This window comes from Artemia sp. Qi Xiang Cuo, chromosome 2 (genome assembly GCF_049724085.1).
Source record: "Artemia sp. Qi Xiang Cuo chromosome 2, ASM4972408v1, whole genome shotgun sequence".
In the NCBI taxonomy this organism is placed as follows: Eukaryota; Metazoa; Arthropoda; class Branchiopoda; order Anostraca; family Artemiidae; genus Artemia; species Artemia sp. Qi Xiang Cuo.
In genome coordinates this window covers 31,285,178-31,309,925 of record NC_142795.1, presented here as the reverse complement: position 1 = coordinate 31,309,925, position 24,748 = coordinate 31,285,178, and the positions used below count along the sequence as shown (strand labels likewise).

Genomic DNA, 24,748 nt, shown 5'->3' with positions numbered 1-24,748 from the left:
GACGCCAGGTGTTGAAAATAAGAACAATACCACGACGGGGCTGCTACGAGAATTAGCCTACCCTCCACCCCCTATACTGACCATGCGGATTCAAAAATACCAATGGCACTTGCTTGCGAGTGGTTGAACAATCCGAAACTTGACATTTTATTATATTTTGGAGTTTCATGCAAGAAAATACATGTTCCATAAAGTTTGAGGTGCAGTTTTCCGCTCAAATAGAAATGCCTAGAAGCCATAGAATGTTTTCATAACAAACTAACACGATTAGTTAAAAAAAAATGGCACGGTTAAAAAAAAATGGCAAAACCATATGAGTCTTGAACAGTCTTGGAAAGTATAAACAAAATCAAATTGAATATTAGATATATAATGATATTAATTGTTGAAAGATCAATCAGTTCAAGTTTTTTTTTCACTGTAATTTTTATTTTCATTTTCAATGCTGTAAAAACTGGAAAATAATAAATTTGTAATTTAAGAGTAATTCGTTTTCAGTGAAGCACCAATGACGTAGAAGGCTTTAGGTTTTTACAGTTAAAGAAGGGGGCAGTATCCAAATTTTTTTTGTAATGAAACTATATTTGTCTTGATCAATCTTGAAAAGAACTAATAAATTAAACTGAATATTTGATGCATAATGATATTAATTGCTGAAAGATCATCAGTTGAAAATTTTAATGTAATTTTAATATTTATTTTAAATATTAAGTACAAAAGAAAACATTTTTAATATAATTCGTTTTAAGTAAAGCGCCAATGACGCAGTAGGTTTTAGGCTTCTGCAGTGATACGATACCCAAACTCTTGTTTGTAGTTATTTTTATTCGATTCAAACTTGATTTGTATATTCAATTTGAGTTTCACTCGTTTTAAGATTTATTTATTCATTTACATTAATATATATGTTATATTTGTTCGCATTGATTGTTTATTTAATTTCTGTTCGTTTTAAGTTTCATTTATACTTTAATAGCAAAATATTTGTTTTCGTTTTAAGCTAGATTTTCATATTCAATCTAAGCATTACTCGCTTTAAGATCTATTTATTCATTTATACTATTAATTGTTGTATATTTTTTGCTATTATTGTTTATTTAATTTCTGTTCATTTTGGGTTTCATTTATTCTTTAATAGTAATTTCTGGTCGTTTTGAGTTTTAATTTTAACAAGCATTTTTATCTGCTGAGGTTAAATTTAAAATGGCCTTTACTTTTCTTTGAAAAACTTATTTTTCGGAAAGTTTTTTTAATTAATTCTTGTTCCTTTTTGATTGCAAAAAGTTTCAAGTTTTTTTTTGGCATGGGGGAGGGTGCTTACTGTACAATTATTATTTGCTTTAAAAAACGGATCTAGAACTTTCAATTTAAATCGAATGAGGCTTTTATCTAACTCTATACGATTACCTCTTTGATAAAAACCTTATATATGAACAATAGACATCTTGCATAACTTGTGGACAGCGATTGACAACAATGAATGGATTGAAAAAATAGCTCCAATAAGGGGGTTTAGACCATTTCAGTTGCTGACACAAAGGGATCACGGCTGTTTGGAATTGACCTTAATAGGAATTTGTGTGCCAAATCAATTTTGCATCTATCACAGAGTATGTATTTTAACCTTATAATTGGATAATTATAATAGATTTCCTATGTGTTCTTCCCATACAAAACCCTTTCACGTAAGTTATAAACCCCCCTTAATAAGTTATGCCCCAGGGCATAACTTACAACGCCTACCCCTGGCCCTGGTGGGCTGTGTCGACACCGGATTTTTTGTTATCTGAACTTTGAAATATTCTAACAAAATGTCTATCTCAAAACTTGTAGCTAATGCATTTAGGGTGTGGAGGAGGGGGAGGGACTAGTTCCCATTCCATCTCTTTTTACTTTTAAAAAGTGGAGAAGAAATTTCAACTTTCAATCAAATGAGCCCTTTCTAAAGTTTATACGAGCATCCTTCCATAAGGAATAATATGAAGGATTCGGTTACCAGAACTTAAAACTACGTTTAATAAAATGGCTGTCTTAAAATTTTGATTGGATGTGTTTGGGGAAAAGGTGGGCGTGAGAGAGGGGTTAGTTGCCCTCAAATCACTTTCGACTTTTACATAGGGCACTAGCCCTCGGAATTTCCAATCGAATGAGCCTTTTTTGAAGTTTCTACGACACAGCCTTCTATAAAAACCTTACATGCCCCCAGGGCATAACTTAAAACCCTTGCCCTGAGGTTTGTGGGGGATTGTCCTCCTCAAAAACATATTTTCTATCTGGTAATGAGCTACCCTGAACAAAATGGCGATCTCAAAAGTTTGATTGGATGTGTTTGTGGACAGGATGGGCGTAGGGGGGGGCTAGCGGCCCACCCAACCCATTAGAATCTTATAAAGGGCACAAGCCCTTTTAATTTCCGATTGAATAAGCCTGTTTTGAATTTTTTACGACAATGCCTTCTATAAAAACCTTTAATGCCCCCAGGGCATAACTTAAAACTCTTGCCCTGAGGGTTGTGGGGGAGTGTCCTCCTCAAAAATATATTTTCAATCTGGAAATCAACTGCGCTGAATAAAATGGCTATCTCAAAATTTTGATTGGATGTGTTTAGGGGAATGATGGGCGTAGGGGGGGGGGGTTAGTTGCCCTCCAATCACTTTTGACTATTAAAAAGGGCACTATCCATTTGAATTTCCAATCGACTGAACCTTTTTTGAAGTTTCTACGAAAAAGCCTTTTATAAAAACCCTATATGCCCCCAGGGGATATCTTAAAACCCTTGCCCTGAAGGTTCTGGGGGAGTGTCCTCCTCAAAAACATATTTTCTATCTGGAAATAAACTACGCTGAACAAAATGGATATCTCAGAATTTTTATTAGATGTGTTTGGGGAAATGATGGGCGTGGGGGGGGGCTATTTGCACTCCAATCACTTTCGACTATTAAAAAGGGCACTATGCCTTTAATTTCCAATCGAATGAGCCTGTTTTGAAGTTTTTACGACAACGTCTTCTATAAAAATCTTATATGCCCCCAGGGCATAACTTAAAACCATTACCCTGAGGGTTGTCGGGAAGTAACGACCTAAAAAACATATCTTAAAACTTGAAATAAACTAAGCTGAACCACATTGTTATCTGAAAATTATTATTGGATGTTTTTGATGAAATGATGGGCGTGGGGGGGGGGGGAAGGGGGCTATTTACACTCCAATCACTTTCGACTATTAAAAAGGGCACTAGCCCTTTAATTTCCAGTCGAATTAGCATGTTTTGAAGTTTCTACGACAACGCCTTCTATAAAAACCTTATATGTCCCAAGGGCATAAATTAAAACCCTTGCCCTGAGGGTTGTGGGGGAGTATCCTCCTCTAAAATATATTTTCTATCTGGGAATCAACTACGCTGAACAAAATGGCTATCTCAAAATTTTAATTGGATTTGTTTGGGCGAATGATGGGCGGGGGGGGGCTAGTTGCCCTCCAATCATTTTGGACTATTAAAAAGGGCAATAGCCCTTTAATTTCCAATCGAATGAGCCTATTTAGAATTTTCTACCACAACGCCTTCTATAAAAAAAACTTATTTGACGCCAGGGCATAGCTTAAAACCTTTGCCCTGAGGGTTGTGGGGGAGTATCATCCTCAAAATACATTTTCTATCTGGAAATCAGCTTCGCTGAGCAAAATGGCTATCTCAAAATTTTGATTGGATGTGTTTGGGGAAATGATGGGTGGGGGGGGAGGGGGGCTAGTTACATTCCAATCACTTTCGAGTATTAAAAAGGGCACTAGCTCTTTAATTTCCAATTGAATGAGCCTCTTTTGCAGCTTCTACGACAACGCCTTCTATAAAAACCTTATATGCCCCCAGGGCATATCTTAAAATCCTTGCCGTGAAGGTTCTGGGGGAGTATCCTCCTCAAAAACATATTTTCTATCTGGAAATCAACTACGATAAACAAAATGGATATCTCAAAATTTTGATTGGATGTTTTTGGGAGAATGGGTGGGGTGGGGAGGGGGGGCTAGGTGACCGTCAATAACTTTCAACAATTAAAAAGGGCACTAGAGCGCTCTATTTCCATTTGAATGAGCCCCCTTTGAAGTTTTTACGACGACCCCTTCCATATGAAGTGCCTCTGGAAAAAAAAATAATAAAACATTGGAGCCTCTTTTGACTCTTAAAAAGTGAACAAGAACTTTCAATTTTCAATCAAACGAGCCCTCTCTAAAGTTTGGGGGAATGATGGGCGTGGGGGGGGGCTAGTTGCCCTCCAATCATTTTTGACTTTTAGAAAGGGCACTAGAACTCTCGATTTCCAATCGAATGAGCCCCCTTTGAAGTTTATACGACGAACCCTTCCATATGAAGTGCCTCTGGGGAAAAAAATAATAATAAAACATTGAAGCCGTATGGCCTTTACTATAGGCAACGCTATAGCGTTGTCTCTGATTATGGCAAGTACCTGCCTTGTCTCAATTTCTTTAAATGTAAAGTTAAAATAATAGCATAAAACCTTTTCATCACTTTGTCTAAACCGAAAAAACCTATTTCTGTGTTGAATTAAGTTGCCAATTAAATCCTTCGAGTCCCCCTTTTGGGCCCTAACTTTAGTCAGAGCTGTATCTTTCCCTTTGGGAACTTGTCCATTTGGTTTATTAGAGCGAGCGTAGAATCTCGGATAACTTAAGATAGTTTTTGGATTTATTCTGATTGATTAGGAGATATTCTGATCACAGTAGAAGGCTGTGATCCACCTTGTAAAAAACTCGAGATTCTTGTTAGATTTCACTTTGTGGTTACATCATTGGAGTCGTATAGTTAGCACGACGTAAGTCCTTTGATTGAGACATTACATTAACGTATATTCAGAACACAACAGAATAGCCTAATATCCTTCTTAGATGTCTCGTTATTCAGTTACGGGTCTTATGATTTCTTTTTCTATACTTCTTCTTTGTTAAGGCTAGGTCTGTCTAAAAATCCACACTATCGAAAGATGATACAATCTAAAATTAAAGTGAGTCCCTTCCCAGAAGCATAAAATTGGTGGAATAAGCTTAGAATAACCAGGGACTTAAGGTGGAAAAACCCACAAACAAGGATCGAAACCTTTAAAGCTGTGTGTTTTTCCCAGGTCAGTATTTCGTGGAACTTAAGTGCAGTATTTCCACGCACAAAATTGGAATTTCCTACACTCAAGTTCCTTTTACCCCCTATATTCGTACTTTAGGGTATATAACATAGAGTTTGAATCCAGAAGAGAAGTGTATCCCCTTTCTAACCCTTTCTCGACCGTATATACAGCCAAGCTAGCTGATAAGTGTATACTAAGAGGCTAGAGGGAGAGAAGTGTTATTAGTCAAGCTAAGAATTTTAAGTTCTATCCAGTCTAGAGAAATTCAATCAAGGATTTTCCCTGTTGAAGTTAAGATTTATCTAAGGTCCTGGGAGCACCGATTCTTGTTACAAGAAATAATTAGAAAGCGCCATGTTTTGGGTTAAACTAATAAATTTGTGTCTAATCAATTGTGGTTATTCCGAGCATTTAGCTCACCTTGTAAGCCTTTAATTTCATTTCTCGCATACCATTTGAAACACTTTTAAAGATAAGACAAAAATCGTATCGGTAGTACTCCCATTTCTAACCTAATTAGCAGAATTTACCTGATTTGATAATTCTGACTAAAGGATTCTAATAATACAGATCCAAGCCTTAACTAGCTATTCAAGAGTAATTTATTCAATTAGAAATATTCAGTAGCCTTAGGCTTAAAATCATCCTTTTTTCTCGGTGACGACGCTTGGACAATAGAAACAACCTCCTTGGAACGACAGACACCGACAATATTAGACTATTCAAATCTGAAGAGAGCCATTGGGGAGATTTTATGTTACAACCTTTTCTCCTCTTTTTTTATTGAATTTAATAATCAAATCAAGTTGTCACCTAATTCTGAGTATCCTATTCAAACTAATTTGCTTCCCATTCCCATTTTCCGATTGAGCACTACCGATTGATTGGTTGTTTCTTTAAGAACCTTGGGTAAAGAAATTTATAAATAAAAATTAATACATAGAAGGTGCGTTTAGAGGGAGAGGTTTACGCAGAGTCTGCTTAAAGCAACAACTAGACTTTGTTTCTAGCCCTAGAAAAGGGCGATCTCACAATTTCACCTTTATATCTTTAGTCATAGTTGTACTAGTAGTCACAGTAGTAGTAGTTGTAATAATTCTACTAGTTGTATGACTGGTAGTAGTATTTGCAACAATAGCTTTAATACTAGTTTGAACTTAATACAATTAGCCGCTGCTGTGATATTACCTATATGCCGTTTTGATAACTTGCACATTCATAGCTTGTTTTAATTTAGTTCAACTTCCTCCTCAACGCTTCCTGAAATTTTCATCTTAATACTCTTAGCGTTAGTAGTCTTTGTAATAGAAGTAGAAGGTGGAGTAGTAGCAGTGATAGCAATAGTGGCAGCAATAGTAGTAGAATATACGTATTACTTCTTGGTCAATGAATCTTCCTCTTTAAGCCTTCTCTGAAAGTTCTAAATTAACGCACTAATCTCATCCTAAGATACACCCTTTTGACAATCTGCGTGCGCATAGTGTGTTTTGATTTAGTTTAAATTTTTCCTAAATATTCTTTCAAATTTCCACCTTCATATCCTAAGCCATCATAGTACAGTTTCATAGCATTAGTGGTAGCGGTAGAGAGAGTAGTAGTGTTGCATTAATAGTGGTAGTAACAGTAGTAGCAGCAGTATTAATAGCAGTAGTAGTATGCACATGTTGCCTTTTGGTCAGTTGAGCATTCCACTCATGATGCCCTGGAAGTTTCAGCTTGTTAGGGTAAGCCATTCCAAATATATTGCTGATGTGTCCTTTTGACAATAACTATGTACATAGTATGTTTTGATGTAGTTCAATTTTCCCCTCAAAATTTCCTCAAGTTTTCACTTCAGTTTCCTCAGCCTTGGAAGTACTCGCTACAGAAGCAATAGTTGTAGCGGTAGTAGCAGTATTAGTGGTAGTAGTAGCAGTCATAGTAGTAGTGGTAGTAGTAGTAGCGTGCAAATATTGCCATTTTGGTCAATTGATCATCCCCCTTATCTTTTTCTGAAAGTTTCAAGTTAACACACTCAGTCAATCCTGAGTTATGACCTTTTGACAACCTGTATGCACACAACGTGTTTTGATTTAGTTCAACACTCCCATCAAAATTCTTCGAAAGATTCACCTGAATCCTATTCATCTCTTTGGTCACTAAAGGTCAAACATGCCCACCTTTCTTAATAACAAATACAATATGTAACCAATGGGTGAATTGCATAACTTATAGCCTTTGCCCTGAGGGTTGTAGGAGTTTACCATCAACAGGGATATAGTCACTGGATCTTTCAATTTTGTTGAAATAAGTGGCTATTTCAAACTTTCGATTGAATCGGAAAGTAAGGAGCGACATTAAAACTTAAATCGAACAGAAATTATTCCGTATATGGAAGGGGCTGTCCCCTCCTCTACGCCCCGCTCTGTCCGCTACAGTTTTTTATTGTTTAATAAAGTAGAATTGTGAGAAAAAGTCAAACTTTATCGTAAAGAGCGAGTCGCTGAGGAGGGGACAGCCCCTTTCATACGGAATAATTTCTGTTTGTTTTAAGTTTTAATGTCGCTCCTTACTTTCAGTTAAAAAAAAACTTTTTTTTAATTTTTGAACGTTTTTGAATTAATGCGTATTTTGAATTTGGCTCACCGTACATGAATAATTACAATGAAATTTGCATATTGATTTTACTTTTTTTTTTTTGGCTAAATGGCTATCTCAAAATTTTGATCGGACGATTTTGAGAAAAAAGGGCGGGGGAGTAAACACTCATCCATGATGTTTTTTCTGGCAAAAAATACAAAATTCCACAAATTTGCAGATAGGATCTTGAAACCTCTACAGTAGGGTTCTCTGATACGCTGAATCTGATGGTGTGATTTTCATTAAGATTCTATGACTTTTAAGAGGTGTTTTCTCTCTTTTTTTCGAAAATAAGGCAAATATTGTCAGGCCCTTAACTTTTGATGGGTAAAACTAAACTTGATGAAACTTATATATTAAAAATCAGAATAAAAATCCAATTCGTTTGATGTATCTATTGATATTAAAATTCCGTTTTTTAGGGTTTCGGTTACTATTGAGCCGGGACGCTCCTTCGCCCCCTTCATGGAAATTCTCTTCCTCCGTGAAAGATTCTTCCATGGAAAGCTCCTCCCAAGTAACCCTCTCCCCCCGACCCTCCCCCTCCATACCCCATCAGAAAAGTCCCCTCGAGAACGTCTGTATACTTTCAAATAACCATTATTATATGTAAACAATGGGTAAAGTTCATAACATGCAGCCCTTCCCCTGGGGACTGTAGGGTATTATATCATCCTCAAAGACATAGTTATTAGATTTTTCGACTATTTTGAACAAAATCGCTATCTCAAAATTTTGATCCTGTGACTTTAGGAAAAAATGAGCGTGGGAGAGGGCCTAGTTGCCCTCCAACTTTTTGGTAGCTTAAAAAGGGCACTAGAACTTTCAATATCCGTTCGAATGAGCCCTCTCGCTACATTCAAGGAAAATTGGGTGGATACTATCGCCCCTGAAAAAAAAAAACACGCATCCGTGATCTTTATTCTTTCAAAACAAAATTCCACAAACTTGACATGGTAAGGTTTGATTCAAGTACCTTTTTTTTTCTTCTTGTATGCTGGAGTAGGAAGACTAAAAGATTTGGCACTAGAAACCCTATTTATTCGTTAGAAGCATTTTAGCAACATCATCCTCTTACCGCTTCTAAGGTCTGACTTTTTGCCATTTGCACAGACGCTTACTTATCCCAAACTTTCCCTAAATTATAATATATCCCCAAATTGTATCCACCAAATATTCTCTTTTGACAGTTCAATTATATATATATTGGGAAGTTTACCCAAGGCAAACTGCCCGGCGAAATTTCCCAGGTGGAATTTTCATCGGAGATGAAATTTACCGTTGAGGGTGGGAGCTTCCACAGGAGTTATTTTTTTTTTTTAGGAATTTCCATTGATAGGAGGAGTTTTTCACGGGGGGGGGGGCTGAAATAAAATTTGAATAAGCAAGATTTTTCTCCAGCAAACTGTTCCTTAAAGTATTTTTAGAAGACTATATTTTGGGAGTAATTTCCCGTTGAGGGGAAAATTTTTCACATAAGGGGGGGGGGGTGTTTTCAGGCACAGATAAAAAAAAGATTTGAAATTAAATATCAAAAAGCAAGTTTCTTCAACTGAAATTAAGGAGCAACATCAAAACTGAAAATGAACAGCAATTATTCCGAATATGAGGGGACTGCCCCTTCCTCAACCCTCAATTCTTATGCCTAAGTTTTACTTTTTCCAATTCTTTAAGAAGCACTGCTGAAACAAAAGGGCCTGGAAACCGGAATAAGAAGCTTTTCATAGCCTTAAGACTTTATCGTAACGATCGAGGGGTAGCCTAGAGGATTTTTTGTTACGAGTGAATTTTCCATTTATTTTTCTAGTATCATATGATTATTTATGCGCATACGTGTTTATTACGAATCGATCTATTTATAACATTTAATATCTTATTCCAATAAGTTGAAATTAGGTTTGTGTTTTTTTTTTTTACTTTTAACTTTCGGAGGAATATCTGCGCTATCCTATGTCGCCTTGCTCTTTTAAGATTCTTTGGTATATTTTTCCTTATGATTTTTAGGTCCTGATGAAACAGGAACTTGTGACCTAGCCTACAAAAGTGGACCTCTTTTATTTATTAATACACAAAATGAGGAGACTCTTTATATGCAAATGGATTTACCGTCTGAAACTCAATCTTTTAACAATATCTTGAAAGAGAAAATGATGCCCTTGAGTCTTGATCTGAATGAGTTGCCGTTGACGAAAGACAATGTTCCCGTTGTTGTTGATGCTTTCGTGAACTATATAGCTTTAAATGGTAAGTTGTACCCACTTAAAGGTACAATCTTTTAATGGTAACAATCTTAAGATTCGTCATGTTATAATTTTTTGAAGGGGAAATGGGGGTCATGCTTTGTGCCACTCGTGCGAGACCCATACTTGATTATTTAGTGTCAAGTGTGGGCGGTTTAGAAGGTAGTTGACCCCCTCGTCTCTTTTCGTTTTAAGTTCCAACATCACTCTTCACTTTCATTTGATTACGCCTACAGTTTGTTTTTGGGAATATTTGGGAAACACCGAGAATCAAGGGATAGTGGAATTGATGTTGTCAGTCCTTATGATTTCTTCCAAGATATTGAAGTTTTAATCGTGAGCTTGGGAAGTACCTTTGATATCTTGAGATTTCTTATATTATGGGTTATTTAAGTATATTCCGTTTGCTACCAAGGGTAATAACGTGAAATATATGTGTTTTAACGAAATGTTACTTTTACTATAAAAATTACCATGACTTAACTTGTATAAACTGGTTCTGCTAGTCATATCAAACAGTTCATGGTAACGAACTGTAAGTAAGGGCCGACCCGGCTCAATAGTAACCGAAACTCTAAAAAATGGAATTTTGATACCAATAGATACATCAAAATAATTGGGTTTTATGCTCATCTCAAATATTTAAGTTTCATCAAGTTAAGCTTTACCCGTCAAAAGTTACGAGCCTGAAAAAATTGTCTTATTTCCGAAAAGGGGGGAAGCACCCCCTAAAAGTGATAGAATCTTAATGAAAATCAAACCATCAGATCCAACGTAACAGAAAACCCTACTATGTTTCAAGCTCCTATCTGCAAAAATGTGGAATTTTGTATTTTTTGCCAGAAGAAAAATCTCGGCTGCGTGTTTATTTCTTTTTTTTTGTTTTCCCCAGGCGTGATCGTATCGATCCAGTAGTCCTAGAATATCGTCAGAGGGCTCATTCGAACGGAAATTAAAAGTTCTAGTTCCCTTTATAAGTGACCAAAAAAACTGGAGGGCAACTTGGCCCCTTCCCACGCTCTTTTTTTTCCCAAAGTCCCCCAATCAAAATTTTGAAACAGCCATTTTGTTTAGCATAGTCGAAAGTTTAATAAATATGTTTTTGAGGATGACTTAATCCCCCACAGACATAGTATTGGTTATTGGTAAGTATACAGACTCTTTTAGGAGGGACTTTTTTCTGGTTTGTTGGGGGGGGGTCTGAGGAGAGGGTTACACGGGAGGATCTTTCCATGGAGGATGTTTTCTTGGGGTAAGGGACATTTCTACGAAGGGGATTATTTAAAAAACGATCAGAAATTAAATAAAGAACAACAAGTTTTTTCGACTGAAGTAAGGAACAACATTAAAACTTAAAACGAACAGAAATTATAACGTATATGAGGGGTTTCTCTCCCTGGTCAATACCTGGCTCTTTACGCTAGAGTTTTCTTAGTACTTTGAAAAGAGCCATCTATTCTAATTAAACAGCCTTTGCGATTCAGGGGTTTTTGATCCGAACAAAATTCGAACTTTAGCGTAAAGAGCAAGGTATTGACTAGGAGGCGAACCCCCTCATATACGTAATAATTTCGTTTCGTCTTAAATTTTAATGTTGCTCCTTACTTTCAGTTGAAAAAACTTGTCTTATTTATTTAATCTTAATAGAGGCTAGCTAGTAGTAACCATCTATTGAATTCTGCCACTTTATGTTCCTTCCGGTTTTTCTGGTAGGTAATTCTATTCTACAGGGGCATTACACCCTTTCAAAGAGATTTACGCAATTTAAGGACAAGTTTTTCTGACGTAGATTTCTAGTTCCTGTTATACAAGTTTTTTTTTTAGGTTAAATCCGTGGTCATTCATCTGTAAGTTGATTAGTAGTTTTTTTTGTTTTTTTTTTAAACTTGGCTAATAGGTTTTTAAACCTATTACTACGAACGCTACATGCATTCCATTTTTGGAACTAGGAGCGAGATTGTGTGATGCTATCAGACTGGTTTCGTTTCATGGGTTCATTAATAGAAGGACTAATGTTTTTGAAAAGGGTAATTACTTCTTTAGTTTACGAGATTTGCTCATTTTTTTTCGAAAAGATATTTGCGTAAAGGTATTGCGATGGTTAAGAATGCCTCACGGGTAATTAAAGAATGGGATGCTTGCATCAACAATACAAAGAATATGCTCACGTACTTAATAGATTTGACGCTTACAAGAGACATTGCTAGAAGGTATTCAATAGCTTAATTGAAAAGTAACGATAGAATGACATTGTGACTTGACCTAGCTTTACCTCACCGATGTGGTCTGTATAATACATAAGTAACGTTTGAAAAGTATTGTCAATTTAAAAAGAAATGGCTGAAAAGTGTTTTGAGGGGGATACAGTTGCACGGAGGGTTTCGGTTATACAGGGGTTCAGTTACAAGGGGGATTCAGTTGCACGGGGGTTGAGTTAAATGGGAATTGAGTTCCACGAGAGTAGTGCTTTGTCGTGGTTTAGCCGTGAGGTCCCTTACCACAACCCCAAAGGGACTCCGAGCCCCCCACCCCACCCCCGCCCGCACCCCCCCGGCCGCAAAGGTTCTCTAGGCTCCCCAAGGGGGCGGGGGTTATCAGACTGGTTTCGTTTCATGGGTTCATTAATAGAAGGACTAATGTTTTTGAAAAGGGTAATTACTTCTTTAGTTTACGAGATTTGCGAATTTTTCGCGAAAAGATATTTGCGTAAAGGTATTGCGATGGTTAAGAATGCCTCACGGGTAATTAAAGAATGGGATGCTTGCATCAACAATACAAAGAATATGCTCACATACTTAATAGATTTGACGCTTACAAGAGACATTGCTAGAAGGTATTCAATAGCTTAATTGAAAAGTAACGATAGAAAGACATTGTGACTTGACCTAGCTTTAACTCACCGATGTAGTCTGTATAATACATAAGTAACGTTTGAAAAGTATTGTCAATTTAAAAAGAAATGGCTGAAAAGTGTTTTGAGGGGGATGGGTTGCATGGAGGGTTGAGTTGCACGAGGGTTCAGTTAAAGGGGATACAGTTGCACGGGGGGTTTCGGTTATACGGGGGTTCAGTTACAAGGGGGATTCAGTTGCACCGGGGTTGAGTTAAATGGGAATTGAGTTCCACGAGAGTAGTGCTTTGTCGTGGTTTAGCCGTGAGGTCCCTTACCACAACCTCAAAGGGCTCCGATCCCCCCACCCCAGCCCCGAAGGAACCCCCCGGTCCTCAAAGGTTCTCTAGGCTCCCAAAGGGGCCGTGGTTTACCTTGTAACTTTTACATTCTCTTGATTTTCAAAGTTCCGTTTGAAGGACTCTGTTGTTTTAAGACAGTGTGATTTTTTCTTTACATGGTGTTCGTTCAAAAAAGCGAGAATTTCTGTTAAATAAATAATTCTTATATTTTTTCCGTTCAATTGAAGGCGAGGATTTCTGCTAAATAAATAATTGTTATACCTTTTAAAATGACTTTAAGGGGTTTGAGAGACTCAGTTTAATTAGTACGTGTTATTTTTCTTTTCTTTATTTTAATAAAAAAATATTTTTGTTTTTTATATATGTAGTTTTTTTATCTTTTAAAAGAGCTTTAATGGGTTTTAGAGACTCAGTTGCCTAAGTCCGTGTGATTTTTCTTTACTTGGTGGTCATTAAAAACGAAATTTTTGTGTTAAATAAGTAGTTTTTGTATCTTTTAAAAGAGCTTTACGGGGATTGAGAGACTCAGTTTTACCTTGTCACAGTTACATTTGCTTGATTTTTCAAAGTTCATTTTGAATTTGATTCGTTGAAATGCAAGAGTTGGACTATTTAAGTATTGTTTGTTTATGGTTTAAATTTAATCATTTACTTTTTCTTTATTTTTAACAGTTCATATTTAGTTTATTTATTTGAAATGAAAGAGTTGTAATATTTCAGTGGTGTTTTGTTGTGTTTTACCTTGTCAAAGTTACAATTTCATGATTCTTCAAAGTTCATTTATAATTTCTTTATATGAAAAGACAGATTTGTAATATATCATTATTGTTTGCTTTTGATTTAAATTGTCACAGTTACATTTTCTTGATTTTTCAAAGTTCATTTTGAATCATTCAAGAAACGTGATTAAACACGTTTTTAAACTACATGCTATTTGCATGCCTTTCCTTGGCACCTTTTCAAACGAGCGGGGATTCCCCACTGGTTCCTACACATTGCAAAAAAGTGAGCAGTACGAAAACTCCACGTTTTCAACCAGACTGGTTTTTAGACAACACACCCACAGAGATGACACACACACATAGAGACGAGACATGCACAGACACGACACACAAACAGAGTCATAGTGAGAGAGATATCCAAAAGTTAGGTTGATCTAGGTTCACTTAGAGTGGCGCGCCACTCTAAGTGAACCTAGATCAACCTAACTTTTTGGATATCTCTCTCACTATGACTCTGTTTGTGTGTCGTGTCTGTGCATGTCTCGTCTCTATGTGTGTGTGTCATCTCTGTGGGTGTGATGTCTAAAAAACCAGTCTGGTTGAAAACGTGGAGTTTTCGTACTGCTCACTTTTTTGCAATGTGTAGGAACCGGCGGGGAATCCCCGCTCGTTTGAAAAGGTGCCAAGGAAAGGCATGCAAATAGCATGTAGTTTAAAAACGTGTTTAATCACGTTTCTTGAATGATTCAAAATGAACTTTGAAAAATCAAGAAAATGTAACTGTGACAAGGTAAACCACAAGCAAACACTACTGAAATATTCCAACTCTTGCACTTCAACGAAAGAAATTCAAAATGAACTTTGAAAAATCAAGAAAATGTAACTGTGACAAGGTAAACCCTAACCAAACACCACTGAAATATTCCAACTCTTGCATTTCAATGAAAGAAATTCAAAATTTAAATATAAAAAAATATTAAATGTATCTGTTACATGGTAAACCACAATCAAAATATTCCATATATTACATTTAAACGATAGAAAATCCAAAAGATATGTGAAACATCAAGAAAATGTAAGTTTGACAGGGTAAACCATATCCATACACTACTGAAATATTCCAACTCTTGCATTTCAACGAAAGAAATTCAAAATGAACTTTGAAAAATCAAGAAAATGTAACTGTGACAAGGTAAACCACAACCAAACACTACTGAAATATTCCAACTCTTGCATTTCAACGAAAGAAATTCAAAATGAACTTTGAAAAATCAAGAAAATGTAACTGTGACAAGGTAAACCACAACCAAACACTACTGAAATATTCCAACTCTTGCATTTCAATGAAAGAAATTCAAAATGAACTTTGAAAAATCAAGAAAATGTAACTGTGACAAGGTAAACCACAACCAAACACTACTGAAATATTCCAACTCTTGCATTTCAACGAAAGAAATTCAAAATGAACTTTGAAAAATCAAGAAAATGTAACTGTGACAAGGTAAACCACAACCAAACACTACTGAAATATTCCAACTCTTGCATTTCAACGAAAGAAATTCAAAATGAACTTTGAAAAATCAAGAAAATGTAACTGTGACAAGGTAAACCACAACCAAACACTACTGAAATATTTCCAACTCTTGCATTTCAACGAAAGAAATTCAAAATGAACTTTGAAAAATCAAGAAAATGTAACTGTGACAAGGTAAACCACAACCAAACACTAAATAAATATTCCAATTATTGCATTAAAAAGAAATATAATATAAATTAAATATGAATAATAAATAAACTTTAACAATGACAAGGTAAAAAACTATCAAAAAATAATGATAAAGTAAAAATATTTAATAAAAAAGAAATAAATACAAATGAAAATTGAAAAATACAGAAAAATAATATGTGACAATGAAAACAAGACACAAACACTACTGAAATATTCCAACTCTTGCATTTCAATGAAAGAAATTCAAAATGAACTTTGAAAAATCAAGAAAATGTAACTGTGACAAGGACAACCACAATCAAACACTACTGAAATATTCCAACTCTTTCATTTCAACGAAAGAACTTCAAAATGAACTTTGAAAAATCAAGAAAATGTAAGTGTGACAAGGTAAACCACAACCAAACACTACTGAAATATTCCAACTCTTGCATTTCAACGAAAGAAATTCAAAATGAACTTTGAAAAATCAAGAAAATGTAACTGTGACAAGGTAAACCACAACCAAACACTACTGAAATATTCCAACTCTTGCATTTCAACGAAAGAAATTCAAAATGAACTTTGAAAAATCAAGAAAATGTAACTGTGACAAGGTAAACCACAATCAAACACTACTGAAATATACCAACTCTTGCATTTCAATGATAGAAATTCAAAGAGAACTTTGAAAAGTCAAGAAAATGTAACTGTGACAAGGTAAACCACCATCAAACACTACTGAAATATTCCAACTCTTGCATTTCAACGAAAGAAATTCAAAATGAACTTTGAAAAATCAAGAAAATGTCACTGTGACAAGGTAAACCACAAACAAACACTACTGAAATATTCCAACTCTTGCATTTCAACGAAAGAAATTCAAAATGAACTTTGAAACATCAAGAAAATGTAACTGTGACAAGGTAAACCACAACCAAACACTACTGAAATATTCCAACTCTTGCATTTCAATGAAAAAATTCAAAATGAACTTTGAATAATCAAGAAAATGTAACTGTGACAAGGTAAACCACAACCAAAAACTACTTAAAGAGTACAAATATTTAATTAAATATAAGTAAAATCAATATTAAATAATAAAAATAAATAACATTTAAATCTGACAATTTAAACCATAAACCGACACGACTTAAATATTACAACTCGTTAATTACAACGAAAGCAATTCAAAATGAAATTCGAATAATCAAGAAAATTGAACTGTGACAATGTAAACCACAACCAAACACTACTGAAATATTCCAACTCTTGCATTTCAATGTGCATTTCAACGAAAGAAATTCAAAATGAACTTTGAAAAATCAAGAAAATGTAACTGTGATACTGAAATATTCCATCTCTTGCATTTCAGCAAAAGAAATTCAAAATGAACTTTGAAAAATCAAGAAAATGTAACTGTGACAAGGTAAACCACAACCAAACACTACTGAAATATTCCAACTCTTGCATTTCAACGAAAGAAATTCAAAATGAACTTTGAAAAATCAAGAAAATGTAACTGTGACAAGGTAAACCACAACCAAACACTACTGAAATATTCCAACTCTTGCATTTCAATGAAAGAAATTCAAAATGAACTTTGAAAAATCAAGAAAATGTAACTGTGACAAGGTAAACCACAACCAAACACTACTGAAATATTCCAACTCTTGCATTACAACTAAATAAATAAAAAAAGAAAATAGTACTCAATAGAACAAGTAAATCAGACACTGAAATATTCCAACTCTTGCATACCACAACCAAACACTACTGAAATATTCCAACTCTTGCATTTCAATGAAAGAAATTCAAAATGAACTTTGAAAAATCAAGAAAATGTAACTGTGACAAGGTAAACCACAACCAAACACAACTGAAATATTCCAACTCTTGCATTTCAACGAAAGAAATTCAAAATGAACTTTGAAAAATCAAGAAAATGTAACTGTGACAAGGTAAACCATAACCAAACACTACTGAAATATTCCAACTCTTGCATTTCAACGAAAAAAAATTCAAAATGAACTTTGAAAAATCAAGAAAATGTAACTGTGACAAGGTAAACCACAACCAAACACTACTGAAATATTCCAATTCTTGCATTTCAGCGAAAGAAATTCAAAATGAACTTTGAAAAATCAAGAAAATGTAACTGTGACAAGGTAAACCACAACCAAACACTACTGAAATATTCCAACTCTTGCATTTCAACGAAAGAAATTCAAAATGAACTTTGAAAAATCAAGAAAATGTAACTGTGACAAGGTAAACCACAACCAAACACTACTGAAATATTCCAACTCTTGCATTTCAGCGAAAGAAATTCAAAATGAACTTTGAAAAATCAAGAAAATGTAACTGTGACAAGGTAAACCACAACCAAACAATACTGAAATATTCCAACTCTTGCATTTCAACGAAAGAAATTCAAAATTAAATTTTAAAAATCAATAAAATGTAACTTTTACAAGTTAAAACTGAGTCTCTCAATCCCCGTAAAGCTCTTTTAAAAGATACAAAAACTACTTATTTAACACGAAAATTTCATTTTTAATGACCACCAACTAAAAAAAAACCACACGGAATCAGGCAACTGAGTCTCTCAAACCCCTTAAAGCTCTTTTAAAAGATACAAAAACTACTTATTTAACACAAAAATTTCGTTTTTAATGACCATCAAGTAAAGAAAAATCACACGGAATTAGGCAACTGAGTCTCTCAAACCCCTTAAAGCCATTTTAAAAGGTATAACAATTATTTATTTAACAGATTTCCTCGCCTTCAAGTGAACGGAAAAAATATAAGAATTATTTATATAACAGAAATTCTCGCTTTTTTGAACGAACACCATGTAAAGAAAAAATCATACTGGCTTAAAACAACAGAGTCCTTCAAACGGAACTTTGAAAATCAAGAGAATGTAAAAGTTACAAGGTAAACCACGACCCCTTTGGGAGCCTAGAGAACCTTTGAGGACGGGGGGGTTCCTTCGGGGTTGGGGTGGGGGGATCGGAGCCCTTTGGGGTTGTGGTAAGGGACCTCACGGCTAAACCACGACAAAGCACTACTCTCGTGGAACTCAATTCCCATTTAACTCAACCCCCATGCGACTGAATCCCCCTTGTAACTGAACCCCTGTATAACCGAAACCCCCGTGCAACTGTATCCCCTTTAACTGAACCCTCGTGCAACTCAACCCTCCATGCAACCCATCCCCCTCAAAACACTTTTCAGCCATTTCTTTTTAAATTGACAATACTTTCCAAACGTTACTTATGTGTTATACAGACCACATTGGTGAAGTAAAGCTAGGTCAATTCACAATGTTATTCTATCGTTACTTTTCAATTAAGCTATTGAATACCTTCTAGCAATGTCTCTTGTAAGCGTCAAATCTATTAAGTATGTGAGCATATTCTTTGTATTGTTGATGCAAGCATCCCATTCTTTAATTACCAGTGAGGCATTCTTAACCATCGCAATACCTTTACGCAAATATCTTTTCGCGAAAAATTCGCAAATCTCGTAAACTAAAGTAGTAATTACCCTTTTCAAAAACATTAGTCCTTCTATTAATGAACCCATGAAACGAAACCAGTCTGATAAACCACGACCCCTTTGGGAGCCTAGAGAACCTTTGAGGACCGGGGGGTTCCTTGGGGGTGGGGGTGGGGGGATCGGAGTCCCTTTGGGGTTGTGGTAAGGGACCTCACGGCTAAACCACGACAAAGCACTACTCTCGTGGAACTCAATTCCCATTTAACTCACGCCCCGTGCAACTGAATCCCCCTTGTAACTGAATCCCTGTATAACCGAAACCCTCCGTGCAACTGTATCCCCCTCAAAACACTTTTCAGCCATTTCTTTTTAAATTGACAATACTTTTCAAACGTTACTTATGTATTATACAGACCACATCGGTGAGGTAAAGCTAGGTCAAGTCACAATGTCATTCTATCGTTACTTTTCAATTAAGCTATTGAATACCTTCTAGCAATGTCTCTTGTAAGCGTCAAATCTATTAAGTATGTGAGCATATTCCTTGTATTGTTGATGCAAGCATCCCATTCTTTAATTACCCGTGAGGCATTCTTAACCATCGCAATACCTTTACGCAAATATCTTTTCGCAAAAAAATTCGCAAATCTCGTAAACTAAAGAAGTAATTACCCTTTTCAAAAACATTAGTCCTTCAATTAATGAACCCATGAAACGAAACCAGTCTGATAGCATCACACAATCTCGCTCCTTGTTCCAAAAATGGAATGCATGTAGCGTTCGTAGTAATAGGTTTAAAAACCTATTAGCAAAGTTTAAAAAAAAAAAACCTACTAATAAACTTAGAGATGAATGACCACGGATTTAACTTAAAAAAAAACTTGTATATCATGAACTAGAAATCTACGTCAGAAAAACTTGTCCTTAAATTGCGTAGATCTCTTGGCAAAGGGTGTAATGCCCCTGTAGAATAGAATTACCTACCAGAAAAACCGGAAGGAACATAAAGTGGCCGAATTCAAAAGATGGATACTACTCTAGCTGTAATTCAGTACTTGTAAAGAAAATGTTGCTTACTTGATGTTAGACCCTGTTCTCGTCAAAAGCAAAACTGTTCTTAGGTTATTTACAATGGTTAGTAATGTGTGGGGAAGGAAAGAATTCCTCTTAGTCATATAGTCGGATTTGCTAGCGATAATTGCTCCGCAAAAACGGACGTGAAAAGTAGTTTTTAAATACTGCTCCAAGATGCATTTCCCTTGGAGTTAGCAATGCCGATAGTATGCCACCTAATTATTTTAGATGAATTTCTTATCATCTTTAGTTTCTATTTTTTTCGAAGTGGTAAGAGACCAAGATGTTTTGCTGATTTAACAAGGGATCAAAATTTCCCATTTATAAAATTCCAAAGCATGCTCAAACCAGATTAATGTTAAGGGAGAAATTATTTCGGCAATTTTCAAACAGAAAAAATAGGTAGAAAAAACGGGTATAATATGTCAAGACAAAGTAATTAAAAACAAACTTTAAATTATAAGGAAATTCCAATATTTTGACTTCAGGTCCAGAAGCCTAATAAACATATAAAGATAAGGAAAACAAAAGACAAAAGCAATAAAGAAACTCACATAATAACTTCCAATATCACCATGTGAATTTTATTAAGAGCTTTGTTTGTTGTTTTTGATTTTTGTCTTCTTTTTCGTTTTATGTTTGTTTAATTTAGTTTCATTCATTTTATTTGACCGTTGATAAAGGCTTCCGAACGTGAAGTCGAAATATTCGGATTTCTCTATTATTTAAATTTTTCTTTTGCACTGCTTTGTTTCAAAAGATTATACCCGTTTTTATGTTATTTTCAATTGTTAAATTCTGTAAATGGAAAGACAGTGTCGTCTAAAAAACTATTTATGAAGCCTTAGTCCTTTAATTTTAAACTGAGATGATACCTGATCCTGCTGATATTACTAGTACAACCAATGAAGCACTAGGTTAGTAGTGGAAAAGAGCATTTGTTTCTATTTTATCTGGAGCCTATCTCCTTCAGAAGGTAAAAACAAAAAATGTAGAATTTCAGTGAAAACATTCTCGACTACACTATTTGTATCTTTCTCAGAGTACACGAAAATTTCAAGTTTATTCATTAAAGAAATTGTACCAAATTAGGTAAAGGTTGTTGAAATTGATCAACGCAACTTAAATAACTTCAAGAAAAAGATTCAGAAATGAACTGCATTAAATCGAACACAGCCAAGTCCTTCAACTCAGATTAGATAGCATAGACTGTAAAAAGACGTTAGTTGCCAGAAAAAAAAAACTGTGCCCGAAAACTCTTTTTGAAAAGTTCGTGGGGAACACCACTGATCGGAAAAGTTTTAAAAGCAAAGTCAGGAGCAACAACAAAGAACTTCACAACAACAGCAACAGCTAATAACAACAGCTTTTCTTTTTGTAGACACTGATGAAAAACAAAATAAGCACTTCAAATTGTTAAGTAAATAAATTATTGTTTTTTAATATGTTGTATAATCATAATAGTAATGATTATTATTATCGTTATATACTATTATTGCCTAACACTATAGAAATGAGGCTGCCAAAAGTAGCATTTTACGAAGATTATATACTTTTCAGGTATAGTCTCAGAAGGAATATATAGAAAAGTAGGAATCAAAACCCGAATTGAGAAGCTTGAGCTACTTTTTCTGGCCGATTCTTCGAAGATTCATATATCCAAAGAAGATTTCACTGTGCATGACGTTGCCTCAGCTTTGAAAAGATTTTTTAGAAATCTACCCGAATCTATATTCACATCTGAGCTCTGCGAAAATTGGACATATGCTGAAGGTGAGGTTAGCCATCAGATGATAGAATTTGCTATAGTAAGTGGCTTTAAAATACCACCGAAAGAGTAAGCACAAATTTGCCGTCTAAACTGAAAGTACTTTACGTTCATACTAAAGGCGAGTTTTGTGCATTAGACCAATTTAATAAAATGAATGTCATGGAAAATTTGGGGCTAAATCTTGCAAACGATCATATGCACTATCCCCAATAAAATATGTTTAAACTAGAGAATACAATTTTCTTCAAGATCTTGAAGAAACGGAACGGACTATTTTCATTTAAGAGAATAAAAGGAAATTTGCTGCGCTAGTATATAACTATCGGGCTTCTAGACAACTTCTTAAGCGTGATATGAACCTATAATTGTTTCGTTGTATAAGACACTATCGTCTTTACATCGCAGGATAATAATAATGATATTCTGGAAGACATCTAGCATCAAAGTATATATATATATATATATATATATATATATATATATATATATATATATATATATATATATATATATATATATATATATATATATATATATATATATATATATATATTTGTTGGTGTTGTACGGAAGACGACCCTTGGAAATAGGGTCAAAATACCCACTGAATTGAATTCCACTGTCTTGAGAAAAATTTTCCTTATTGTTGCTAAGTGTGTTTGTTTGTTTCTTTTTATTCTGAATTTTCAAAGTGACAATGATCCAATATAGCTAAACTTTAATATTTGTTAGTATATTTCTTGAGCTGAGTTAATATATCTGCACTAGTCAATGTACTTTTCAAGAGTTGCTGAAGGGCTGCGAAAACATCTAATGTCCTATCATACCAGAAGTGGAATAAACCCATCTAGATTGGCTTATATTCTTAGCCAAAGAGTATGGGTAACTTATAATAGAGTATAAGTTACTCATGCCCTACCTGAGTTCCGAATTCATTATTAATCAACAAACTAAACCAACAGCAAAATGAAAACAATTTCAACATAACTCCACAAGGCTCCGTGTCGCGCAAATAAGCAGAGGACAAGAGAAAGAAGAAAGACATCAAAACGAGACTTAAATGGAACTTGAAGAAAAAACATACAAGAAAAGAGAGATAGAGAGGTGGAGAGGGAGAGAGATAGAAAGAGAGAGAGCTTATCTCCTGTCATTATACTATCGCTGAAAACCAGAGTTAAACCTTCTAATAAACACATGCCTTTACCAAAGTATTAACAACAAAATATCTTAATAAAAAGCAATAAACAATACGAAAAAAGAAAAAAAAGGAAAATTACCTTCAACTCAAATAATTTTACAATTATTTCAGAGGCATCAAGCAACTGACGTATTCCAGCGGACATAAGCTTTTATTCCCACCAACATGACACATTTTAAAAGGGTCGGAGTGATCTTACTGAAGGAGAGGGTGAATCCTGAATATTATTTAAATTAGGCAATGATAGTTAGATTACACAGAAACCAAAACTGGATTATGTTTAAGATCATTTCAAGAGGGATATTGGGAAGACCACCGTGAAGCGGAGGAAATGTTTAATATGCGCTAAAACGATGTGTAGTAAAGAAAACTTTATATATATATATATATATATATATATATATATATATATATATATATATATATATATATATATATATATATATATATATATATATATATATATATATATATATATATATATATATATATATATATATATATATTTGTTGGTGTTGTGCTGAATACGACCCTTGGACACATGGTCGAAATATCCAATGAACTGAATTCCACCGTCTTGAGAAAAATTTTCCCTACTGTTTCTAAGTGTGTTTGTTTGTTATGGAAAGGCAGTGTGTTCTTCGTCGCTATTTGAATAAAAAGAAAAGTGTGCATGTCAGTAAGTTTTGAATGTATTTTCTATGGTAGATGATTTAGTAATAGTACCGCTTATTTACAAATAAAAATTATTTTTTTTTTTTTTTGGTGATTAATAGTGCAAGAAGAAAATGAACGCCTAGAAACATACAGAAAGCTCATTGAACGACTGCCAGAAGTGAATGCTGCAACCTTGAAATACATCCTCGGTCATCTTTACTTGGTCGATCGACTTTCAGATAGAAACCTAATGTCAGCTATGACTTTAGGCTCTCTTTGGGGTCCAACTCTAATGGCTTCTTGGGTAAGTATTTCTACAACTTGTGATTATTCCTGGTCAAGAACAGTGTAAATAAGATTAGTCGAGCTTAGGATGCTGCTACAGTAACGTAAAAATAACAAAATCTTTGAAAGGCTTTTTTTTTGGCAAACAACTAGACAATTTAATTTTGAAAGCAAGTCAACATTAAAAAGGGCTGAATTCTTATTTATATTTAAAAATAAAAGAATAACTTAAAATTAGCTGAAAAGAACTCAGGTTGACTGCTGTTGCTTTATGTTTTCCTTTATTTTGAAAAAAAGGTCTCCTTTTCTCCAACTCCATATTGTCAGGTTTTGTTTTCCTATGTTTTTGTGATATGGCTGATAAAAAATGTTGGTCAAATAAAAGTGTAAGATTATCTGATGAGTTCATCAGTGTTCCTTATCTCAAACCTTTGAATGTTTGAACATGTTATTCGTTGAATAAAGGTTACTTTATTTATGAAACACAATTAAAATTTTAAAAAAAGGACAGTTTCGCACATAGGGAGGAATATCTTCTGGAAGGTGGAAAAGTATAAAAAACTTCCAAAAAAATCAATATTTCAGAAGAATAAACGGGATTTTCCTACGTTCCAATAACAGGAATATGGGCAAACTCTTTGGA

At 34.6% G+C, this 24,748-nt stretch overlaps 1 protein-coding gene across 2 annotated transcripts in view; it reads left to right on the top strand.

The window, feature by feature from the left end:
* The window catches only part of LOC148955136 (uncharacterized), a 431,876-nt gene that overhangs the window by 145,589 nt on the left and 261,539 nt on the right, over nucleotides 1-24,748 (top strand). Inside the window, exons 5-7 of one of the 2 annotated variants that reach the window (XM_089100520.1) lie at nucleotides 9,759-9,998; nucleotides 21,755-21,967; nucleotides 23,940-24,124. In XM_089100520.1, the coding sequence (XP_088956646.1) occupies nucleotides 9,759-9,998; nucleotides 21,755-21,967; nucleotides 23,940-24,124 (638 nt within the window). The remainder of the gene's footprint in view (nucleotides 1-9,758; nucleotides 9,999-21,754; nucleotides 21,968-23,939; nucleotides 24,125-24,748) is intronic. The other variant, XM_089100529.1, reaches the window with a different exon arrangement.